Source organism: Acartia tonsa, chromosome 5 (genome assembly GCF_053477335.1).
Source record: "Acartia tonsa isolate MP-2025a chromosome 5, ASM5347733v1, whole genome shotgun sequence".
Classification (NCBI taxonomy): Eukaryota; Metazoa; Arthropoda; class Copepoda; order Calanoida; family Acartiidae; genus Acartia; species Acartia tonsa.
Window position 1 is genome coordinate 9,114,115 of NC_137264.1, and position 22,939 is coordinate 9,137,053.

Below are 22,939 nucleotides of genomic sequence, written 5' to 3' on the forward strand. Positions count from 1 at the left end.
ATTAAATTAACTAATAAAAGAAAAACAAACTAGATAATATTTTTTAGTATGGATTGAAACCGCTGGATTCTGGTTCTAATCCATACTAAAAAAATTACTTATCGTATTATATCCAGTTTTGTTAGCCCGTATATTCGGCCTCTCAGGGCCAACTAAACTGGAATAAATCTTATAAGATTTAATTTTGTTATCCGCGGAAAGCTGGTTTATAATACAATACAATAAATGATAATAACCTTTAACATTTTTGAAACACCACCCAGGTCCCAGACACTTAATTGGTAATTTGAGAGGTTTACTAAATAGGATGGGGAAACATAAGATGACCAAAATAATATAATATTTCATGGATTAAAGGTAATAGGTTTGAGAACTGGGGTAGTTGCACGAAATGCATTTAAACTTGAATTTAGTGAACTGCATATTTTTTCCTGTTCAATGGTTTAAACTATATTTATAGGGCTTATATTTAAAAGAATTTAAATTTTCTACCATATAGTTTTAAAAATATTCTGACTTGAAAATCGTATTCTTATGATATATGCAATTTATATAGCTGGCTCATTTTCACAAATACAGCATTACGACTAACTTAGTGATGCCTAATTGATTTTTATTTATTTGAATACAAATTCACATGTCTTAGATGGTATTATTGTAACTTATGCTTGCAATCAAACTCGTTAAATGCACTTTATGCAACTATCCCTTTACGTTATAAGCTCTATGTTACAAAAAGACAGACAAAAGGACATCGGTGTTCCAATAGGAATTTCAGGGTAAAAACCCATAATCGGTACAAACATTAATTTAAGACACAATAAAAACTGTCCCGAATTTGTATTAATTTTGAGGAACACGACTCCAGTGACGTCATATTTTTCTTTCCCGAAAAAGGGAAGGGGGGAAGAAAATCTCTTCAAAAGAGATGGGGGAAACCCCCCTTTTCCCCCATCTCTTTTTTCTTCCCCCTTCCCTTTTTTTTCTTTCCCCCTTCCCTTTTTCGGGAAAGAAAAATATGACGTAACTGGAGTCGTGTTCCTCAAAATTAATACAAATTCGGGACAGTTTTTATTGTGTCTTAATTTAATACTTTGGCATACTATGGTAGCTGAACAAATTGACTAAAAAATCAGCGATGCGACGTCATAAAATTAGGGAGATGAGGTGAGAAGTGGAAAAACCCCTAAAAAAAGATGGAAAATCCCTCATTTTTATAACGTCACATGGCTGTTTTTTTGAAACACTTTGCCTAGCTACATAATCTGATAAACAAAGTTTCTCAAAGTTTATTATATCTGCTATTTAATAATTCTGTAAATATCATATCAGCAAAAAAATACCAATTATCCATCTTTTTTAGTTGTTTCTTTCCCACTTCTCCTCTCATCTCCCTCATTTATATGACGTCACATGTCGTGACAATTTCTCCATTTACACCAATAGAAATATAATAAAATTTACCATAAATTTTGAGCCAACAAATAACAAAACGTATTTTTCAAAACCTTGGGAGCCAGTATAACAGTCCAATGTCCCCTCACATCCCCTGAATAATTGTAATGCCAAAATAACATTCTATAATTTGTTTTTGTGCTTCATCGTGTATTTCCTTTCATAACCTCATCATAATTGAATACTATTTATATTGACCCAAACGTACTAAATATATTTATATAATCTATATAATTTTGGACATGGATATAACCATAAATAAATATTATAGAATTCAAACTATAGCAACAGAGATTTTACTTCAGGAAGGAAGGAGACAATGGGCTGTATATGACACTAGTCCCCAAAGTTTTGTAATAACGTTTTTATATTCGCTGGCTTTACAACTTTAGGGAATTTTATAGATTTTGGTGTCATTTGCAAACTTAATTTTTAGTACTTTGATTATAACATAATGTTTGATTATCTTTGATTAGATAAAAATATTCTATACCTTTTATCTCTGAGAACTAAGTGTAGATGGACAGTGTTAGATAAGTGTTTTCTATTTTCTAAACCAAACATATTGCTTATTGGTTCTGCTAAAATTACACCAGCAGTTTTCAAAATAGAGAGGATTTGTTTAAAATTTTGTATGTGATCACACATTTTATAGACATGCCAAAACATTACACTTTTTCTGCTTTAAAAAACTTTATATGTTAAGCTGCCAAGAAATGGAAAACTTAATTGGTTTATTAGTAATCGCAATCTTTTGCTATTTAAAAAAATCCTTACTACTTTTTACAATGGAATAAAAATGCCTTTATGTGCATTGTATAAAAAAGGATTCTATGTCCTCTAAGAATCTTATATAATCTGCATTAGAGTAGCTAATAGTAAACCAAAATTATATTTATTATTGATTATTTAGAATGGGAATAGTAGCTTTTGTAGTATTCTGTAAAGTTGTGAGTAGGATTCCAGTCAAATGCGCTTATTATGTCAAACTGTTTTTAAATATGCGTTTGGTCAACATTAAGAACAGTTAGACTTAATAAGCGCATTTGACTAGAAGAATTTTAGGAATATTGCGAAAGCTACTATTCCCTTTGTTAGCCTCGCTTTAATGGACATTTTCAGCCTTAATTTACTGCATAGACATTAGAGTAAAACACTAGAGGGAGAAAGGGTATAATAACTGTATCTCTCCATCGCAACTGTCTTGTGCAACCTTCCTATTGGGTCATTGAAAATTAACCAAAAGTGTCGCTTACATGAACACAGCCAAGTAGCAGAAAATAATTTAGAAGCAGACGAAAGAGGTCTTTGAAAAATGAAGGGATATAGTTTTTATACATTTATACTATAGATCTGTTGCATAGATGTTGAGCACTTCCCAATTGTTTTTTTCCCGCGAATTTTAAAGTAGATATGTATCAGACTAATTATGTTTATTATCATTTTAAAAAAGTTATTTCAAAAATTTCTTTTCTATTTGAAGCATTTCATCTTATATCATTGAAATACTATAGAGCGGCAGATAAAAATAAATTAAAAAGTATATGGCAAGTATATAATACGACTTCTTGACAATATCTTTTTAATTTGTAACGGATTTTTTATTTTTAGAAAAAATAAAATGATTATCCTATGATATTAAGTAGTAAAGTGTTTTTTTGTTGTAAGTAAAACCACTGAACCGATTTAGTTCTCTATTTTATAGATGCTTCACGTAGATACTGCTATCCTAATATAAAAGTAGCTGGATCTCGCTAACCAATTAACTGATATGTTACTTCATGTTCAGTGTAGAATCTCATGGTAAGGTTTCTAACTATTTTAGGGTAGGGTACTATACCCGAAAAGATTACCCCCTTCACAATTTTTTCCTATTTCTTTTTAAAATTAAGATTTAAATTACGGGGTAGACTTCTCCCAACCCCCCTCTCCAAGTGCCCCTAGAGGACCCTAAGATCAAATAAGAAATATTTTTTATCTGCCTTATTTAAGAAATTGAGAGTAATTGAAGTTTAAGAGCAACAAAGTTCTATTGAACTTCAACTTGAATATATTTCAACATTACAACTAAATTCTGCATTGGTTGGACAAAACAAATTTAACATTGGCACATTTAGTTGTATTAAAACAAGGATGACAACATCCATAAAAGCGAAACACTGAAACGGTAGGACAAACGGACATGAACACTTATAAAGTGTCAGAACTGAATAATCAGAATACAAATGTATAAGAGTCGAAGCAAAATTGTAAGTAAATTTGTTGAAAAACTGCTTTATACAGGATAATGTTTATGTACATACTTAGATATTTAGGACTTGATTATAGTGTTGCTTCGCTTATTACATTATACTTTGTTGTCTTAGGAATCAATATACCAAAAATCAGATCAATCGGATGATTAGATCACATACAAATTTGTTGTTAAAAAAGTAAAAAAATCAACATGTTTAAAATGGACGTACGGAAATTTTTGTAATGATTATAGAGTTGCTACGCTTTCTAAATCGTACCTCACTACTTAAGGAATCACCATGCAAAATTTGAAATCGATAGGACAATTCTAACATGCCTAAATTAACGAAAAAAGCTATCCGTTACGGACGGACGGACGGACCGACCCTAATTATAGAAAAGCTTCGCTTTTAAAAATTTCTTTGAATAAACAAACATTTCGTTGTGATAGATTTCATGGGGGCAAGGGATATGGGACTGATAATTTTACTGTTTCCCAACTTAAGTTTTGTTGCCTTGAGGACTTTCATCAAGTCTTGATTGGTTAATACAAAATAACAGTGTCAACCTTTCCAGAAGTTATTATAATCTACATAATGGGCAATTTTGTAAAGTTTTAGAATTTAGTATAATTTTTAAACTATTTATATTTTTTACTGTTTCGAAACTGCTTTGTCCTTGTTACATCAATACCATATTTGTTTCTGTACCCCCCCCCCCCCCTCACTCCTCATTTCCTCACATGCTGCCCCCTAAATCTTCCCATTTCCTTTGATATATAATATAGATGAACAATAGAGCTACTTTGAGCGCTACACATCCGTATTGCTAACCTCTAATTTTGTTCAAAAAATAGTTAAAGACCCATTAAAAGAATTTGATAAGTTAAGTAAAGTTCAGAGTCTTCATGGAAACAAAATCATACATTTAAAGAAATACTTTTTATTGAACCTATAATTGTTTAAGATACTTAAATGTTATATCAAAAAGAAAAAATCTGTATTGTACATCAAATACTGATAATTTTATAATTTTAAATTTTTGTGCATAATTTATTTTATAACCCGACACTCCCCTTTTCAATTTTGTTTTAAAAGAAAAAGTATAATTTTTTTTTCTGTGGGGGGGGGGGTATTTTTCTAAGAGGCGATTGTACATTGGAGGGCGGTTGTACCCTTCCCCAAAATAGTTTTAAGCCTTCCAAGGACCTAAGGGAATCTTTACTGTAAATAACTGCCATATTGGCCCAGCAGTTATTGAAATTTTAAGCTTTAGATAGACACACACAAAAAGAATATTTTACTTTTAATTCTATTTCATTTTAGTTTGATGAATATATGTTACTTCTGGACGTAATTGTCCTTGTTTATCTTTCAAATCATGGAGCAATCTATAAATTCACTAAATCCACAATATGAACAGAACACCCAATACTCAGGTCAGCTGAACTTGAGTTGCCGATTGTGTACACAGTTTCCTCGGTGTTTCCTCATCCTATTGCAATATTTACTACTAGCTAAAAAAGCTTCAAACTTCCAAAAAAAAACAGCAAAATTTCAAAAATTAAAATTTCTAATGTATAATGTGTACTTCGTTTATACATTCAAATTTAGATTTTTTTTGGAAATTTGAAGTTTTTTAGCTAGTAGTAAATATTGAGATAGAATGAAAAAAATGTACACAATCAGCAAATCAAATTCAACTGACCCTAATACAGTATCTCAGCTCAGATTTAAAGCCCTCACAACAAATAATTTATTTCCTCGGATAAACTTTTTTTCTTCAAGCCACATTTTTCTTTCTCAATATAAAACATTCAGTTTTTATATATTTTGAAAATATTCATTTTATTTGCTGCTGTCTACAGTGCCCTAGCAAAATGGGGATAGATGTCAATGCTTTTGGCCTACCTTTTCTATTGACGTCAGAAAATGCTCTATACTCTTTTTTCTAGTGAGTTTCTTTCGTCCTACCCTTTCCCTTTTCCTCTACTATGACGTGAATAGAATAGGTAGGCCAAAAGCGGTTACATTTATCCCCATTTTTCTAGGACACTAAACACAGCTACATTTTATTTTATTCTTAACAAGTATATCAATAAATAAAATAAGTTAGTTAAGAATTTTAAGTACTGCACATTCTCAATGATGATGAACAAAATAATCCCCGTGTAGATTAAATTATTGGTTGACCCGTTTGGACACTTCTAGCCTTTACCCAATATAATAAGGGGACCTTTTTTGCTCAAACAGGCAATTTGAGGGAAACCGCTACGTTTTTTTCTTGTTTTTTTTCTGTATAAAAAGACTTTATATCTAATATGATATATTTAATATATTGTTTTCATATTTTTCTAACAAAAAACTAAATGAAGATAAAGATTGATAAATTAAGCATCATCAGATTAAACCAGGGAGAAAGGGATACAGAAAATAAATTTAGAAAAAGACTATTTCTCAGGGATCTAAAGGGATAAGACAATGAATAGATGATCGTCTCCAATGTCGATAATTAAAAATTCCCCATTCAGTACTTTGAATTTATTGGTTGAAAAGTTTGGACACAACTAGTACCTTTGGTAACTAGTATAATTTAAAGTCTGTTGTCCCCTCCTTTCCTCATATTTCTATACTATATGTATATACTAGCGGCTACGCCCCTAAAGGCCTCTAGTGGCACTTTAAATGTTTAATACTTGAAGCTTCTTCCCTAGCATCAAAGGTATCTTGATATCTAAATATCTAAAAATTGTAAAAATAAAATATCCTAAAACCATTTCGGGACTTATATGATCTTCTCTCAAATTAAGAATGCAATCGGTTCAGTAGTCATTAAGATTTTAAACTACAGACAGAGAAAACCTTACTACTTTATATTATAGGATAGAATTGTTATACAGAGAGAGAGGGAGAGAGGGGGGGGGGGCAAAGGGCTGCTTATTACACTAGTTTTATAATAACGTTTTCTTATTCCTTTGCTTAACAACTTTGGGGATTTTTGATTGGTTGATCCATTAAGTTGAGTGTTTAATATAATCAATTATAAATCATGGAGCAATCTATAAATTCACTAAATCCACAATATGAACAGAACACCCAATACTCAGGTCAGCTGAACTTGAGTTGCCGATTGTGTACACAGTTTCCTCGGTGTTTCCTCATCCTATTGCAATATTTACTACTAGCTAAAAAAGCTTCAAACTTCCAAAAAAAAACAGCAAAATTTCAAAAATTAAAATTTCTAATGTATAATGTGTACTTCGTTTATACATTCAAATTTAGATTTTTTTTGGAAATTTGAAGTTTTTTAGCTAGTAGTAAATATTGAGATAGAATGAAAAAAATGTACACAATCAGCAAATCAAATTCAACTGACCCTAATACAGTATCTCAGCTCAGATTTAAAGCCCTCACAACAAATAATTTATTTCCTCGGATAAACTTTTTTTCTTCAAGCCACATTTTTCTTTCTCAATATAAAAAATTCATTTTTTATATATTTTGAAAATATTTATTTTATTTGTTGCTGTCTACAGTGCTCTAGCAAAATGGGGATAGATGTATGTGCTTTAGGCCTACCTATTCTATTGACGTCAGGAAATACCCTTTTACCCTATCTTTTTTTCTATAGATTTTCTTTCGTCCTACCCTTTCTCTTTCCCTCTACTATGACGTCAATAGAATAGGTAGGCCAAAAGCGGTTACATCTATCCCCATTTTTTAGGGCACTAAACACATTTTATTTTATTCTAAAAGTATATCAACAAACAAAATAAGTTAGTTAAGAATTTTAAGTACTGCACATTCTCAATGGTGTTGAACAAAATAATCCCCGTGTAGATCAAATTGTTGGGTGACCGGTACAAGGGTAATTAAATGTCCTCCCATAGATATAATCACCAATGAATTAGCAAATCAAATAATACGTTCAAAAAGCTTTGAAAAGTTTCGACTAACTATCATTTTGTCATTGCATTTACTAAAGTTTCAATACGTATTGCTCTGTGATTTAAATCAATTAGAAATTACGAGGGGGGGGGGGGGGTGTTAGCGGGTGGACCTAACTCTGCTGGACATTTGCAGTGCCCTAAACCTAAGGCGCTACCATGTTCCCAATATAATGAGGGGGCCTTTTTTGCTCAAACAGGCACTATGAGGGAAACCGCTACTTTTTTTCTTGTTTTTTTTTCTGTATAAAATGACTTTATATTTAATATGATATAATATATTTTTGTCATTTTTTCTAACAAAAAACTAAATGAAGATAAAGATTGATAAATTAAGCATCATCAGATTAAACCAGGGAGAAAGGGATACAGAAATTAGATTTAGAATAAAGGCTATTTCTCAGGTATCTAAAAGGATAAGACAATAAATAGATGATCGTCTCCAATGTCGATAATTAAAAATACCCCTTCAAAACTTTGAATTTATCGGTTGAAAAGTTTGGACACAGCTAGTACCTTTGGTAACTAGTATAATTTAAAGTCTGTTGTCCCCTCCTTTCCTCCTATTTCTATACTATATGTATATACTAGCGGCTACACACCTAGAGGCCTCTAGTGGCACTTTAAGTGTTTGATTTTTTAAATTCAAATATCTAATTTGAGAAATAATTTCTATGTTGTGTTCAAGTCTCTAAGCAAACATTTTTTACTCGATTTTTTTGTGATTTCTCTTGGAAGGGTGGTGGTACCTCCCAGGACCTATGAGAAGCTACCCTGTTAAGGAGAACCCGATCGGTTCAGCGGTTACGGAGATCCTTCGGTACAAACATACAAACACACAGACAAACAGACATCATGTTACTTTTTTATAAGGATTTTGCTCCTTGACTTTTTATAAAAGTCTAATCATAAATAAGCTTGACCAAATGCTTTTCTTAGCATTAAATAATACAACTTAATCTAACCTATGAAGATTATTCTGAACGGTGTTATCTCATGTTTTTTTTTGACAATCCTATGTATAATACTTGAAGCTTCTTCCCTAGCATCAAGGGTATCTTGATATCTAAATATCTAAAAATAAAGCATCCTAAAACGATTTCGGTACTTATATGATCTTTTCTCAAATTAGGAATGCAATCGGTTCAGTAGTTATTAAGATTTTAAACTACAGACAGAGAAAACCTTACTACTTTATATGATAGGATAGAATTGTTATACAGAGAGAGAGAGAGAGGGGGGGGGGGAGCAAATGGCTGTTTATTACACTAGTTTTATCATAACTTTTTCTTATTTCTTTGCTTAACAACTTTGGGGACTTTAGTGAATTTTGATTGGTTGATCCATTAAGTTGAGTGTTTTAACTTTTTGACTATTTACTAATCATGATCTACAGAAGGGTTAAGTTTGTGTATTATAATTGGGATGTACATAAATTCATCGACCATTGTCTTATCCCTCTAGATCCCTGATTGTAAGATTAGATTTAGTGACATCTATCCATTATCAGAGAGAAACATTGCGACATAATTTATATCACAAGGTCAATGTCACAACTGGGATCTAAAGGGATAGGACAATGGCTTATAAATTGATGTACATCCTCAATGATAATACCCCTTCTGTACATTATAAATAAAGCCAACAAATAAGAAAACGTTATTATAAAACTTTGGGGACTAGTGTAATAAACAGCCCATTGTCCGCTCTCTCTCTCTCATGTCACAAACATACACACGAAGACCGCTAACGTCCAATAAAAAAAAATATTAAAAAAATATAGATCGCTTAAAAATCTTAAAAGAAAAATAAGAGTTTAAACTTATAAATAAAATATATTGAGATTTAATTAGATCTTTTTCAAAGGGATATTTTATCCACCCTTAAATTGATTAATTGCTTTCCTTGTGTGTTTGTTTTTTCATTATATGTTTGTCTGTCTGTTTGTTTGTACCTAAGGATCTCAGCAACCGTTGGACTGAGCTGGTAAAGCGGAGGAGGATTAAAGTCCCTCCACAGATTATGACGTCATATGATAGAATTGCCAATGAGAGGCCAGTATACACTGCACTGTAATTGACCAATGGTAAAATTTATGCTAGCCTCTCATTGGTTCTTTTATCATATGACGTCATCTGTGGAGCGACTTTAATCATCTTCGGGAGGGTTAACACCCTTCTTTCCTAGAGTGCCCCTGGAGACTTCAGAATGTGTAGTCGTTAATTATATAAAAATGTTTCACATAATTATAAGACTTTCTTTTAACACTCGATATTTTAATAATTTTCTTTTTTTGATATTGCGCTACTTTTGTCCTTGTTAATTGTAGTACTGATGGAACACTTGAAGGTGACAGTAAAATATAGTTGGAAATGAAGGCGCACCACGACATCTAATATTAATCATAGTAAACAGCAATGTTCTTAAGGGATAAGACAATGGACGATAAAATGATATATAGCCCTAATAAAAATAATAAAATCACGCCCTATGTAGATAAATATTTGGTTGAAAAATTTTGACAATGCTAATTTGGAACCAAGCAAAATTTAATAAAAGTATTAAAAATTGTTTAACCATTACATAAGATAACGTTATTATAAAACTTTGGGCACCAGTAAAATTTACAGTCACATGTCTCCTCCCTCTTTAAATAACCAGTCTCATAGAAACATGTAAAAAAGAATTATAAGACGAAAAGATAAAATCAAATAATCAAGAAATAAAAAGTAATAATGTTCAAGTAATAACAAACATTAACTCTTGTAGATTGTCTGAACTAAATACAATAATAAATAAAAAAATATATTTCAAACATACGAACATTGATTATATATATGCTTGGCTTAAAATATTGCACATTGTTGTCCCAGGAATCTTTATAATGAGTTGAATAGGACTATTTTATCATACGAAATCGTACCTAACTATTATAATCAAATGTACTTACAGATTTTCTTTAGCTTAGAGTACATTAACATTGGATGAGCTCAAATATAGTCTCAATGCCCATATAAATTGCTTCTAAAAACACTTATTCCAAATTTATAGTTTTTAAGTGTTCAGTTGAATATTGGGGTTTCATATTTTGAATGCAAGACTTTTCTCCAAAATAAACACAATATGATTGTCTCTTTTAATAAAGTCTGTTAACTAATTATCTGTTTAATCATTATTTGATATAATGTTTATACAATTTTTATGTATCAAATAACGATTAGATGAACAGACATTAAAACGGACTAAGCATAAGTATGGAAAAGTAGTGAGGTTTTTTTGTGTGTAAATGTGTGCGTTTGATAATTTATTACTAAAGGGGCTACTCTATAATTCTAAATTTCCGTTCATCTTCCCTAGAATTTGTAATAAACTGTAAATAGTAACATAAATTTATCGACTGGGGTATAGTCCTTTTCGTCGCAACGCCAATTAAGGGGCATTTTGTCGTATTTTCACACTAGCTTTTGGTAGGTTAGGTGATTGCCCCGCAGGGACTAGAAATAGGTTAAAACCTACTGTGAAAATACGACGAAACGCACCTTAAGAGGCGTTGTAACGAAAGGGACTATACCCATCGACTGCTTTTCAACATAGACAGCTGGTATTTGGTATGTGAAGATTTCCTAGACGATTAAGCATCCATTGTATAATATACTTGGTCCGTCGGTATATCAGTCATGCTACAAAATACAAATATATATTTCATGCGAAACAGTTTTGTGACTTGTGATATCTGCTCCATAAGTAACTTTGTCAAAACAATGATGACAACATCCATAAAAGCAAAGCACTGAAACGGTAGGACAAACGGACATTAACACTTGTCTAGTGTCTGAACTGAATAATCAGAATATAAAAGTATCGAAAAAGTCGAATCAAAATTGTAAGTAAATTTGTTGAAAAACTGCTTGATACAGGATAATGTTTTGTACATATTTACATTTTTAGGACTTGATTATAGAGTTGCTTCGCTTATACTATTGTTGTTTGTTGTCCCATGAATCAATATACCAAAAATCAGATCAAACGGATAATTAGATCACATAAAAATTTGTTGTTAAAAAAGTAGAAAAATCAACATGTTTAAAATGGACGTACGGACATTCTGGTAATGATTATAGTGTTGCTACGCTTTCTAAATCGTACATAACTACTACAGGAATCATCATGCAAAGTTTGAAATCGATAGGACAATTCTAACATGCCTAAATTAACCAATAAAAGCTATCTATCTCGGACGGACGGACCTACCCTAATTATAGAAAAGCTTCGCTTTTAAAAAATGTAAGGCCTTGCGACTTATGGATGTTGTTAACCTTGTTTTAAAATAGTATTTTATATTCCAGTCTCGTTCCATAATTTGAGCGTGAGATGGAATAAACAGAATAATGTAGAAACAGAATTATGATATGAATGTACAGGGATGTCAAATGATAGGACATTGGATGATGAAATTATGTGCACCCCCAATCATGATAAATAATTTCCATTTCTGTACATTAGAGTGATTGGTTAAAACGTTAAGGTTCTATTTTAAAAAACTGTAAGCTTTTTTTTTTGTCTGTAGCGAAGGATCTCGCTACCCACTGAACCGATATGGTTCTTCTTTAGAGTGAAGCTTCTTATATGTCCTTGGATGGTTTTAGGCTGTTTTATTTTTATAAAAAAAAATCGTTGTATGCTTTTAAGCTATTTTCTGCCATTTTAATATCCCTTCGAATATCCCTAGATTCTAGGGAAGCAACCGCTAGTATATGTTAAAATAGCGACTTTGCTTTAAGTTTGTATGATATTATTACCTATTTTGAATGCTTCGCAGGCGGTTGAGGTGTCGTTTACACCCGCAAATGACCTCAAAACCTTTCATAGAAACTTCTGATGAAAATTGTGCAAATATCGATCTAGTCGTTTAAGCGATCTTATCATACAAACATACAGGCATACAAACAAAGTGACAGACAAACATCTTATTGTTAAAGGATGGTTTTAATTCCCATTGAAAATTTAAAAAGTTTTTAAAATCTTAACTTGCATACATTTTCTGAGTTGAGCCTGATTATGAAAATTGAGATATTTCTATCAAATACTTTGTTAAAATCAAACTGCATATAATAATGCACGAATGTGCATATATAATGCAAAGTAAAACAATGTCTGTCTGTCCGTTTCCATCTGTCTGAAGCTTAAGATCTCTGTGAGCGCTGAACCGATTGGGCTTTGCTCTTATGGGAATTTAGCAGCTGGTCAAGTGTCAAGTGATTGTTTTAAGCTATTTTCTTGGGTGTGGGGTGGGGTCTGAGACACCCCTATATTATATAAATTGTGTCCCTTTTCATATTACGAGCGACTGTGCTCCTAGCCTTTGGGTCATCTTATATTTCAATAATATTTTTTTTTAATGACTTGGAAACATTCAAAGCTTTATTGTAGTTAATTATTTAATCGGTTCAGTGGTTAGCTTAAATAATTAGACTATTTTGAATTATACACTACTAGCGGCTACGCCCCTAGAGGCCTCTAGTGGCACTTTAAATGTTTTTGTTTGTTAAAGTTAATTTTTTATGTACGATACCACCTTATTTGACGTTGAAGTTTCCCCTAAATTTTAAAAAAATTCGATTTTTTTGTCATTTCTCTTGGGAGGGTGGTTGTACCCTCCTCCAAAATAGTTATAAACCTTCCCGGGACTTATGAGAAGCTACCCTGTTAAGGAGAACCCGATCGGTTCAGCGGTTAGCGAGAACCTTCGGTACAGACACACAGACAGACAAATATCCTGTTACTTTAGTATAAGGATTAGCTTCACAACTAGCCCCTAAATAGTTTAAGTTTAAAATAAATAAAATTTGGTACTAGATATCTGAATATTATTTGAATATATTGTTCATATACATACTTATATTCTACAAGCTGTGCTAAGACATTGAAGATTTATGGCAGTTAAACAAACACTGAGAGAAACAATATTATAAGAGATTATGCTTTTACAAGTAACAGATTATACAAACATTTAGGGATATTAAAGGGTTTAAAAGAATGAGGACGATTTTATCCAGAAGTAATACAGCAATTTAAAAAATGTAACTGCTTAGTAAGTCTTTTTGATGATTATTGGCCTATTTTTTTCTTTATTTTTAATGAATAACCCTTTTTTATAAACAATTTTGTTGGCATTGCTAATAATTAAGGGTCCCCATAATTTTACAAGCACATTCACTTATTCGTTGGTTTAAAACTTTTGTTGAAATCTTGATTTGGGTGTACAAAATAGCAGTGTCCAAATTTTTCAAACAATAATTTTAGACACAACCCAATCTTTCCCGATTTTGTATAATTTTTACGGAACACGATTCCAATGACGTCATATTTTTCTTTCCCGAAAAAGGGAAGGGGGGAAGAAAAAAGAGATGGGAGAAAAGGGGGTTTTCCCCATCTCTTTTAAAGAGATTTTCTTCCCCCCTTCCCTTTTTCGGGAAAGAAAAATATGACGTCACTGGAATCGTGTTCCGTAAAAATTATACAAAATCGGGAAAGATTGGGTTGTATCATAATTTTAAATCTGCAGGAGGGGTTATTTTCTTTAATATAATTTGAGATGTAACGCACATCATTTTATTGTCCATCGGCTTATCATTTAAAGGAAGCCTGCAAGAAATACCACGCTTTAACTGCTGAAAGACTGCCACAAGTAGACCAAATACACCAAATTTGAAGCCTTCAGCTTCTATAACAAAAAAGTTCTAGGCATTTTAAAATGACATTTTATGTACAATGAAAATTTTGAAAGAATTGCAATGCTCATGTTGAAAACTTTGAAATTAAACTACGTAGCCTAGAAACAAAATTATAAGCTTATTTTTGTCATAAATTTAGGTTTCCAGTAACTAATTATATTTTTACAGTAAAAATGCCTATTTTTATAGTCAAAATCATTAAAAAAAATTAAGTTTTACCTGCGTTGTACCGAATGTACTGTAGCCAATCAGAAGGCTGAATCAGCTTAACAACCAATCACAGCTAAGCTTGTATTAGTTTAACCCTTTGTTTCCGCTATGATTTTCGTTTAAAAATGCAATTTAAATCGATTTTTTTTCATAGATTTTGACCATAAAATGTTGTGTTTTTATTGTAAAAATGTAATCAGTTACAGGCAATCTAAATTTCTGACAAAGATAAGGTTATAATTTTGTGTCTAGGCAACGTAATTTAATATTGTTTTTTCTTTTATGAGCATTGGAAATCTTTCAAAAATTCCATTGTACATAAAATGCTATTTTGAAATGCCTAGAACTTTTTTGTTATTGAAGCTGAAGGCTTTAAATTTGGGGTATTGGGTCTCCATGTGGCAGTCTTTCAGCAGTTAAAGCGTGTTATTTCTTGCAGGCATCCTTTAAGATCCTTAAATATCACAAAAGAATGTTTTTTTTTAACACTGGCATCCAAAGTTTTATAATCACGTTATCTTATTCGTTTCCTGGTTTTAAGCTACTTTTTTATAAGGAAAATGAATCCTTTTTTCTAAACTGTACAGTATAAAAATAAATGACAAACAACAAAAAAATAATAAATGTTGTTGAGATAATATCATAAAGGAAAAGAGTATAAAAACACACACTCACACACACACACACACATAAACACATACACACACACACACACACACGCACATAAACACACACTCACACAAACACACGCACATAAACACACACACACACACACACACACACACACTGAGGCATAATCTTGTATATCACATCGCGGATAATTATGTCCAAAGTTATTCTAGTCATCAAATAAAAATGTTTTTATTTTTGGTAGATTTCTAAGAATACAGTTTCGCGCATATTCTATCTACGCAGACTATCTCACTTCTCAATCAAATATATTTTTCAAACGGCACAAATATGCTACTTTAAAAAAAAATTATCAAAAATATTGGCGGCCACAGATGCCATCCAAAAGTAAATAAAAAAGCCATATTTTTAAAGGTGCCCAAAAAATACTAAATCTCATGCATTATGCTTTTTTGCGCTCCAAACTCATTGTACTGGTAACTTTCAAAGGCCACAAAATGCATATTTTTGTAGAAAGGTTACTCATAATAATAATATCTAGTCTAGTCTTCACCTAAATGTTTTTTATAAATGCATAATAATAAGGATTAGACACACACACACACACATACACTCACACACAAAACAAATACACATGCACAAACACAAAGACACATACACACACACTCAAACAAGCACAAACATTCATACACAAAAAATCTTTTTATCCTGGTATGGTGGAGGAACCATGTAGTTATATTATAACAAGGATGACAACATCCATAAAAGCCAAGCTCTGAAACGGTACGCAAGCAAACATTAACACTTTCAGAGTGTTACAACTAAATAATCAGAATAAAAATGTATAAAAGTCGAAACTAAATTGTAGGTAAATTTGTTGAAAAACTGCGTAAACAGGATATTGTTTAAGGACATACTTACATTTTTAGGACTTAATTATAGAGATGTTCAGCTTAAATTTTTTTACTTTGTTGTCCTAGGAATCAATAAAGTGCACAGCATTAGAAGTTAATTGAATGAAAAAAAGAACCATAAGCTGTTCTTTTAAAACAAAGGAAGAAAAAAAGTAGATTTTAATACTATAAGACCTTAGGGTTCTTTTTTTTTAAATCTTAATTGGTTGGTTTAAAGGTTCTAACAAGGGTCCTAAATTGTTCTACAAATTATTACAATCTGCGCGGAGGAAGTACTTATTGGGGATGTACAGCAATATATCAACCATTGTCTTATCCCTTAAGATCCCCGATTATTGATACATTTACCCCTGTTATATGTTTATATAAATATATATCTTTAGAACTATCGATATCTATAATACAAAGTAGACTGATGTCTGTCCGTCCGTCCGTCTATCCGTCCGTCCGTCTGTCCGTCCGTCCGTCCGTCCGTTTGTCTGAAGCTTAAGATCTCGGCAACCACTGAACCGATTGAATTCTACTACTCAGGGTATATAGCTATTGGTCATGTGGTGGTTATAAGCTATTTTCTTGGGGGATGGGGGGATGGGACACCCCCAACCCCCCCAAAATGAAATTCTCCCCTAAAAATCCCCTAGAGGCTATAATCAAAGCCGCTAGTAAATTTTAAAGCATCTAAAATACTAAATATGAAATTTGTGCATAATTTTCCCTATAAGAATTCATAAAAAGACTGTTATAAAAAAAAACTTTGATAAAAATATTTGATTGTAAGTATTAAGCACTTCAAAACAAGCGGGCTAAATTTATTTTAATTCATTTTAAAGATTTCGCGAATTTTTTTTCATAATCTCTCTCTTTCTTTTCTATGTTATGACAACTAAAAATCTGGTCAACTTCTCATTTTGTCTGATCCTCTATTCTATAATTGTCTTTTGTGCTTTGCTACTTATGTATTTTGACATTCTTGTTTTTTAAACTTATTTATTTTTCTTCCTAATAAGAAATTAAGTGTGTTTCTTAAATAACTTGTAGAGTAGATTTACTGCTAAAAGAAAAGAAAAAAAAACACTGTTTCCTGCTTTATCTCTTTTAATATGAATATTTTGTGTGTCTGTGTATAAGAAAACTTTTTATTCAATATATTTACATTTTCTTATTTCCTCCCCCCCCCCCCTCCCAAGGAATACTCAGAGCTATTCTCCCCTCTCCTCCCCAGCCCTGCTACTACTCCTCATACCCTTCTTAGTAATGTGTACAATCAATTCCGCTTAAATTTCTTCTATATAAAAACAATATGGCTAAGTTGGATGTGTTTCCCTATAGATCTTGTAAACGACCGGACCGATTGTTTTGAAGAAAGTTTAGTGGATTTTGTCCTCAAATTTTGGAAGATTTTTTATTTCATAATCTTTGAAAAATTTTAGGACGTTTTACTTAAGAGATATTGCATTAGGACGTTTGTCTCTTCAAGAGGTTTGTCGCATTAGGACGTTTGTCTCATTAGGAGGTTTGTCGGTGTATCATAATATATTCTAATATGGGGTGGGTATGATACCCCATCAGAAAAAAAACAACCTTCCCCCTAATATTGTTTTTAATTTCAAAGATCCTCGCCCTTTCTAGAATCCACTAGTTTTGACGATTTTTTCCTTTTTTTGTTGGTAATATCAATTCGCAGTAATATTTTTTATCGGAAATTGTGGCACAATTCTCTTTATATATTTTATCTTGTCTTTTTTTCTTTTTTTTAGTAGCGAAGCTACTCTATTATTCACTTTATCTATTCGTCAGTCAGTCCATAACGTCATGGGAAAAATGTGATTTTATCGGTTGTAAAATTTTATGACATAAACGTTATTTTAAAAAGTATTTGTGATTTCCTTTGAGTTTTTGCAATTTTTTTCTTGTATAAAACTGAACGTCTTTTTTTATAGTACAGTTTGTGAATTTTTACGCTTCGCAACTTACGGATGTTGTCAACCTTGTTTTCTATATAAAAGAAACACTTACCTTTTATGTTGATTGAGAATGTTTGTTTCTATAAAAATAACTTTTTTGTACGTATTAAACTAATACCTACACAAAAATGTCAATTTTAGAGATTTATTGACAATGAAGTCAGATAAGCTTTTTTGTAGCTTTTTTATTAAAAGCTTTTTTACAGTCATAGTATTTATAGATATAATTAAAAAGTCTAGCAATTTGATAATGGACATAAAATATGCAGTTATTGTGCCTAGGTTGCTAATATAGTCCTCAGATATTACTCAATACGTTCCTCCATAGACAGGGGATGGGAAGCGATGGGGTAAAGTCATGTGGGGGGGATGGTGGTGGGTATCATTATATTAGCCAGCTGGGAGAAATATATAAGAATCACTCACTATATTACCGTATTATATATCCAATAAGTTGATAGGTAGTCTAACGTGCAAACGTGTATAATAAAAATAGAACTAAAACCATTTTTCTATTAACAAAGGCTTTTGATCAATCTTGACCTTTTTTTCATCGGTCTTTGTCATTTTCTTTTCTAATGTTGGAAATATAAATTCTCAAGTTATGACGTCAGACTGTCTAAGAAAGATTGCTTTTAGGGATAGGACATTAGAAGATTTTTAATTGTTAACTTACTCCGGGGATCTTAAGAGATAAGACAATGGAAGATAAATGGATTTATGAAATGTATATTCTCAATGAATAAAACAAAATTACCCCTTTTGCATGCGACGAATCAGATAACGTGCTTACAAAACATTGGGTACCAGTTTGCTTTACAGTCGAACGTGCTCTCCCTGGCAACCTTTCTGTTATAATCTTTTTTCTTTGTATATAGAAATAGAAGAATATGCTTGGTTGTTCTAGTTCTCTTTCTTTTACCCTGTTAAGCCTATATAACCAGCTTATACCAATAACTAAATTAATTCGGAAAAAAATCACGAAACCTATACTTATTTTTCAGCTGTCGTTGGGGGCAACACATCATAAAATTGAAGACCTACACATCATAAAATTGAAGACCTCTCCATTTGCCCTCCAAATATTATTTTAGATTTATTTCCCTTGTTGGTTATACCTTATACCTGCCATATAACCCCCTATACCATTGAAAAACAGGGGGGAGGGTGGTGGGAGGGATAACTTTTTCTTTTAAAAAACTTAAACGGGGTTCAGTGCTCAAAGCACCTTTTCTTCCTTATATTTCAAATTTCTTTTTCTTTAATACTTGTACAACTAGGACATATTTCTCATTTTTCTTGTCAAAATTTCAATAAAGTGAAAAAATTGCTCTGGGAATCTTTTTCAAATAATAAAATAAGATTTGTAGATGTGCTGAAAATGGATTGCCTATTTCTTCAATAATTTCCAAAATTGTACAGCAGCTAACCCAATTATTGCAAACGCTATTTTCAGCTACTCCGGTCAAAGAAAAAAGCGATATAATGTATAAACGATTTATACATTATACATTCAAAATTACAATTTTTCAATTTTTAATTTTTTTTGGAAGTTTGAAGCTTTTTTAGCTAGTATTAAATATTGAGATAGGACGCGGATGCTAGGTACATTTTCGGAAACTAATATTCAGTACATCGATTTGTAATGTCATCGTATGCAGAGAGGGAGGGGTCCTTGGATTATAAATTACACTGGTACCCAAAGTTTTTCAAACATAAATTCGCGGATACAACTCTGTTGGTACTTTTATTCTTAATTCATGGTTTGTCAAAACGTAAAGTGTTTAAACTTTTCAACTAATACAAGAGGGGTAATTTTCTTTATTATCATTAAGGATGTACACTAATTTATCGTTTATTATCTTATCCCTTAAGATATGATCAACTGAAAACGAGTTGCCTATTTCGTCCCTAAATTCCGAAGTTGTACAGAAGATAACTCAATTATTTCAGCTACCCTGGTCAAAGTGAAAAGCGATGTAATGTATTAACGATTTATACATTATACATTCCAAATTTAAATTTTTAAAATTTAGATTTTTTTTAAGTTTGAAGCTTTTTTAGCTAGTAGTAAATATTGAGATAGGATGAGGAAACTATGTACACAATCGGCAACTCAAATTCAGCTGACAGCACATATACAGGGTGCGCCACATAAAACCGGACTTTTTTTAAACGGCCATAGCGTCAAAACTACTTGACCAATCAGGACGTTTGACCCCACTATAAAAAGCTTAGGTAATGACCTTTTAGCACAAAAAAATCTTTGGACGAAGATGGGCTCGTACTTCGAGCTGGCCGCACTTATGTTCAACAAGGCAGATTCGAAATGCGCTGGTGGTATAATATTGATTCTCGACTAGGGCCCACTAAATCGGACCTCAGCCCATTTGTAGATGAGGTAGAGTTATGTAACTTGCTGGGGATACTGTTAGATACATAAGTAAGACACTAGAAAAGACTAGAGCTCTCTATCTAATATGGCTTGGCTGTAGTACTCCGGCAAAGTGAAACGTGGCAGATTTTAAGATGTCAAAAAACGTCAAAAATCGTGAAAATTTATCGATTCTCGACGTTAGAGACCCATATGGAACTTAAAAACTCATTTTAGACTATAGATTTCGCTGACAACCCTAGCTGAATCTTCATGCCATTTCGAAAAAGGTATAGAACGTCGTTCTAGCTAAACTGTGGCCCAAATGAGAGCCGCCGTGTTGAAGGGCAGCTTGAAAGTTGGGTGAATTTGGATCCTGCAGTTACTCACTTCCCTAAGGAAATGTGGCCTCCCAGCAGCCCGATCTTAATTCAATGGACTTTTGGGCCTGGAGCTACTTTTGACCATGCACCAATAGACGTGCCCATACCACAAAGACCTCCCTTATTGTCACTATCAAGGAGAACTTCGCCAATTTGGACAGGTACATTTTGACCTGGGCCTGCCAGCGGTTGGGGAGGCGGCTGGAGGCGGTGATTGATCCTGGCGGCGATTTTATTAAATGATCTTATAGTCACATACCTAGTTAGCTTCCCAGTTTTTAAAATTCAATAAAATCTTTAAAATTGACGATTTTATGTTCATTTGTTCAAAAATTAGAAAAAGTCCGGTTTTATGTGGCGCACCCTGTATATTTATATATACATTTATTAGATTTATTTTATCATTTTTCTAATACATAAAATAAATTAGTGTGCTATAATTATAATTAGTCTAAAACAGTTTGCATGCAAAAGGAATGGTTACAATATTAATTATCAATATACAGTATGGCTTGAAACCGATTAGTATCCGGTGGACTATAACCGGTACTCAGCTATACTAAAAAATCATGTTTGCGTCAAATTACAGAAAATTTTCTACGAATGTTAAAATAAAAATAATAAACCAGTTTTTGTTATCCCCCGAGCATTCAGCACTTTGAGGTTTACAAAACGGGTTTAATCTTATATTTTTTTATTTTAAAATCCACGGAAAGCTCTCTATAATACGATGCGATAAATAACTAATCAAGTTTTAGATATTTTTTTAAAAATAAATAATTTTTTTCTTCTTCACATCATAATAGTTCTAACATTTAACAATTGAAAATGAGAAATACTCAATGAGATAGGGTAGATTAGATTCTAGATTATACTGAACTGTATAGTTTTATAATTTATTTATTCACTAATAACAATGGTTTAAATTTATTGAATATTTGTAATATTTATTGATTAATACAAGTAGCAGTACCCAAACTTTTTCTATAATATATCATATCCCTCAAGTACCTTAATGTATTTTTCTCGAATAAAGGTGTAATTTTTTTTGACCAGTATGGATTAGAAACTAATATCCGTTGGATCAGAACAGGTTCTAAGCCATAATGAAATTTTTTTTCCTGTGCTAAAGGAAAACTAATTTTATTCTTATTTTTTTTCAGAGGAGCAGACGGGTACGCGTACAATGACCGCTCCAGCGGGCAGCCCAACGGTCATATCCAGCAGGGCCTGGGACCACCGCCAAGCTATTCCAGCGCCACGGCGGGCAACGACTATGTGGACCACATGCAGGCGACGGAGGCGCGCTACGAGCGCTGGCGCACCGAATATCATCACGCACAGCGCGGACCCGGCCGCGCGTATCGCCGACTGCCGACCGGTTCGGCGGGTGTCAACGGTGTTAATGGTTGGACGCGGGATCCGCGGATAGCGGAAGCGGCGTATCGCCGTTTCACGGTGGAACAACAAATTCGTTATGGCATTTTACCGCCGAGAGATGGGACACTCTTGACGGCGGGTGTAACGGTGACCAGTGAACATACTGTTGTTGAAGATCGGATGTACTACAGGTTAGTTTACAGTTTCATGGTTCATCCTCGGGGTCTTGGGTGGGCGCTTTCACCCCCTTCCTCTATTTTTAGAATGGAAATGCGGGGGTTGTAATTATAGGTTAGGTTAATGCATCGTTGGGTGCGTCATTATGGAAAAAAGAGGGTATGAAGTCATTTTTCAAAGGTTCCTTATATATTTTTGATATTTTTTTTAATTTATGAATATTCTGTCTTTTAAAATTCATTGCTGTTGGGAAAGCTTTGTTGCTGTTTATTTTTCGTTCCAGGTCTAAATTTTTTTTCCATCTCTCCAAGGATTTTTCAACACATTTAAACCTAGATTATATTTCTTTATTTATATATTGATCTTTTCTATCCTTCATTTCTCACTCTATCCTTTTATTTCTTGTTTCAAAGTTTTAAGGCTGTCAATACTTTTCATTTGTTTCACCAAGTTTGGTTCTTATTTTCAACGACACATCTATAATTTATTGTCTAAAAATACTCCTTCATTTTATCCAATGTTTTTTTTTTAATCTTA

The 22,939-nt window shown here is 32.4% G+C and overlaps 1 protein-coding gene across 4 annotated transcripts in view; it reads left to right on the forward strand.

Moving 5' to 3' along the window:
* Positions 1-22,939, forward strand: part of LOC145318699 (uncharacterized) — a 136,870-nt gene that overhangs the window by 80,326 nt on the left and 33,605 nt on the right. For all 4 annotated transcript variants that reach the window (XM_080160145.1, XM_080160147.1, XM_080160148.1 and 1 more), the window contains one exon: positions 22,009-22,416. In XM_080160145.1, the coding sequence (XP_080016271.1) occupies positions 22,009-22,416 (408 nt within the window). The remainder of the gene's footprint in view (positions 1-22,008; positions 22,417-22,939) is intronic.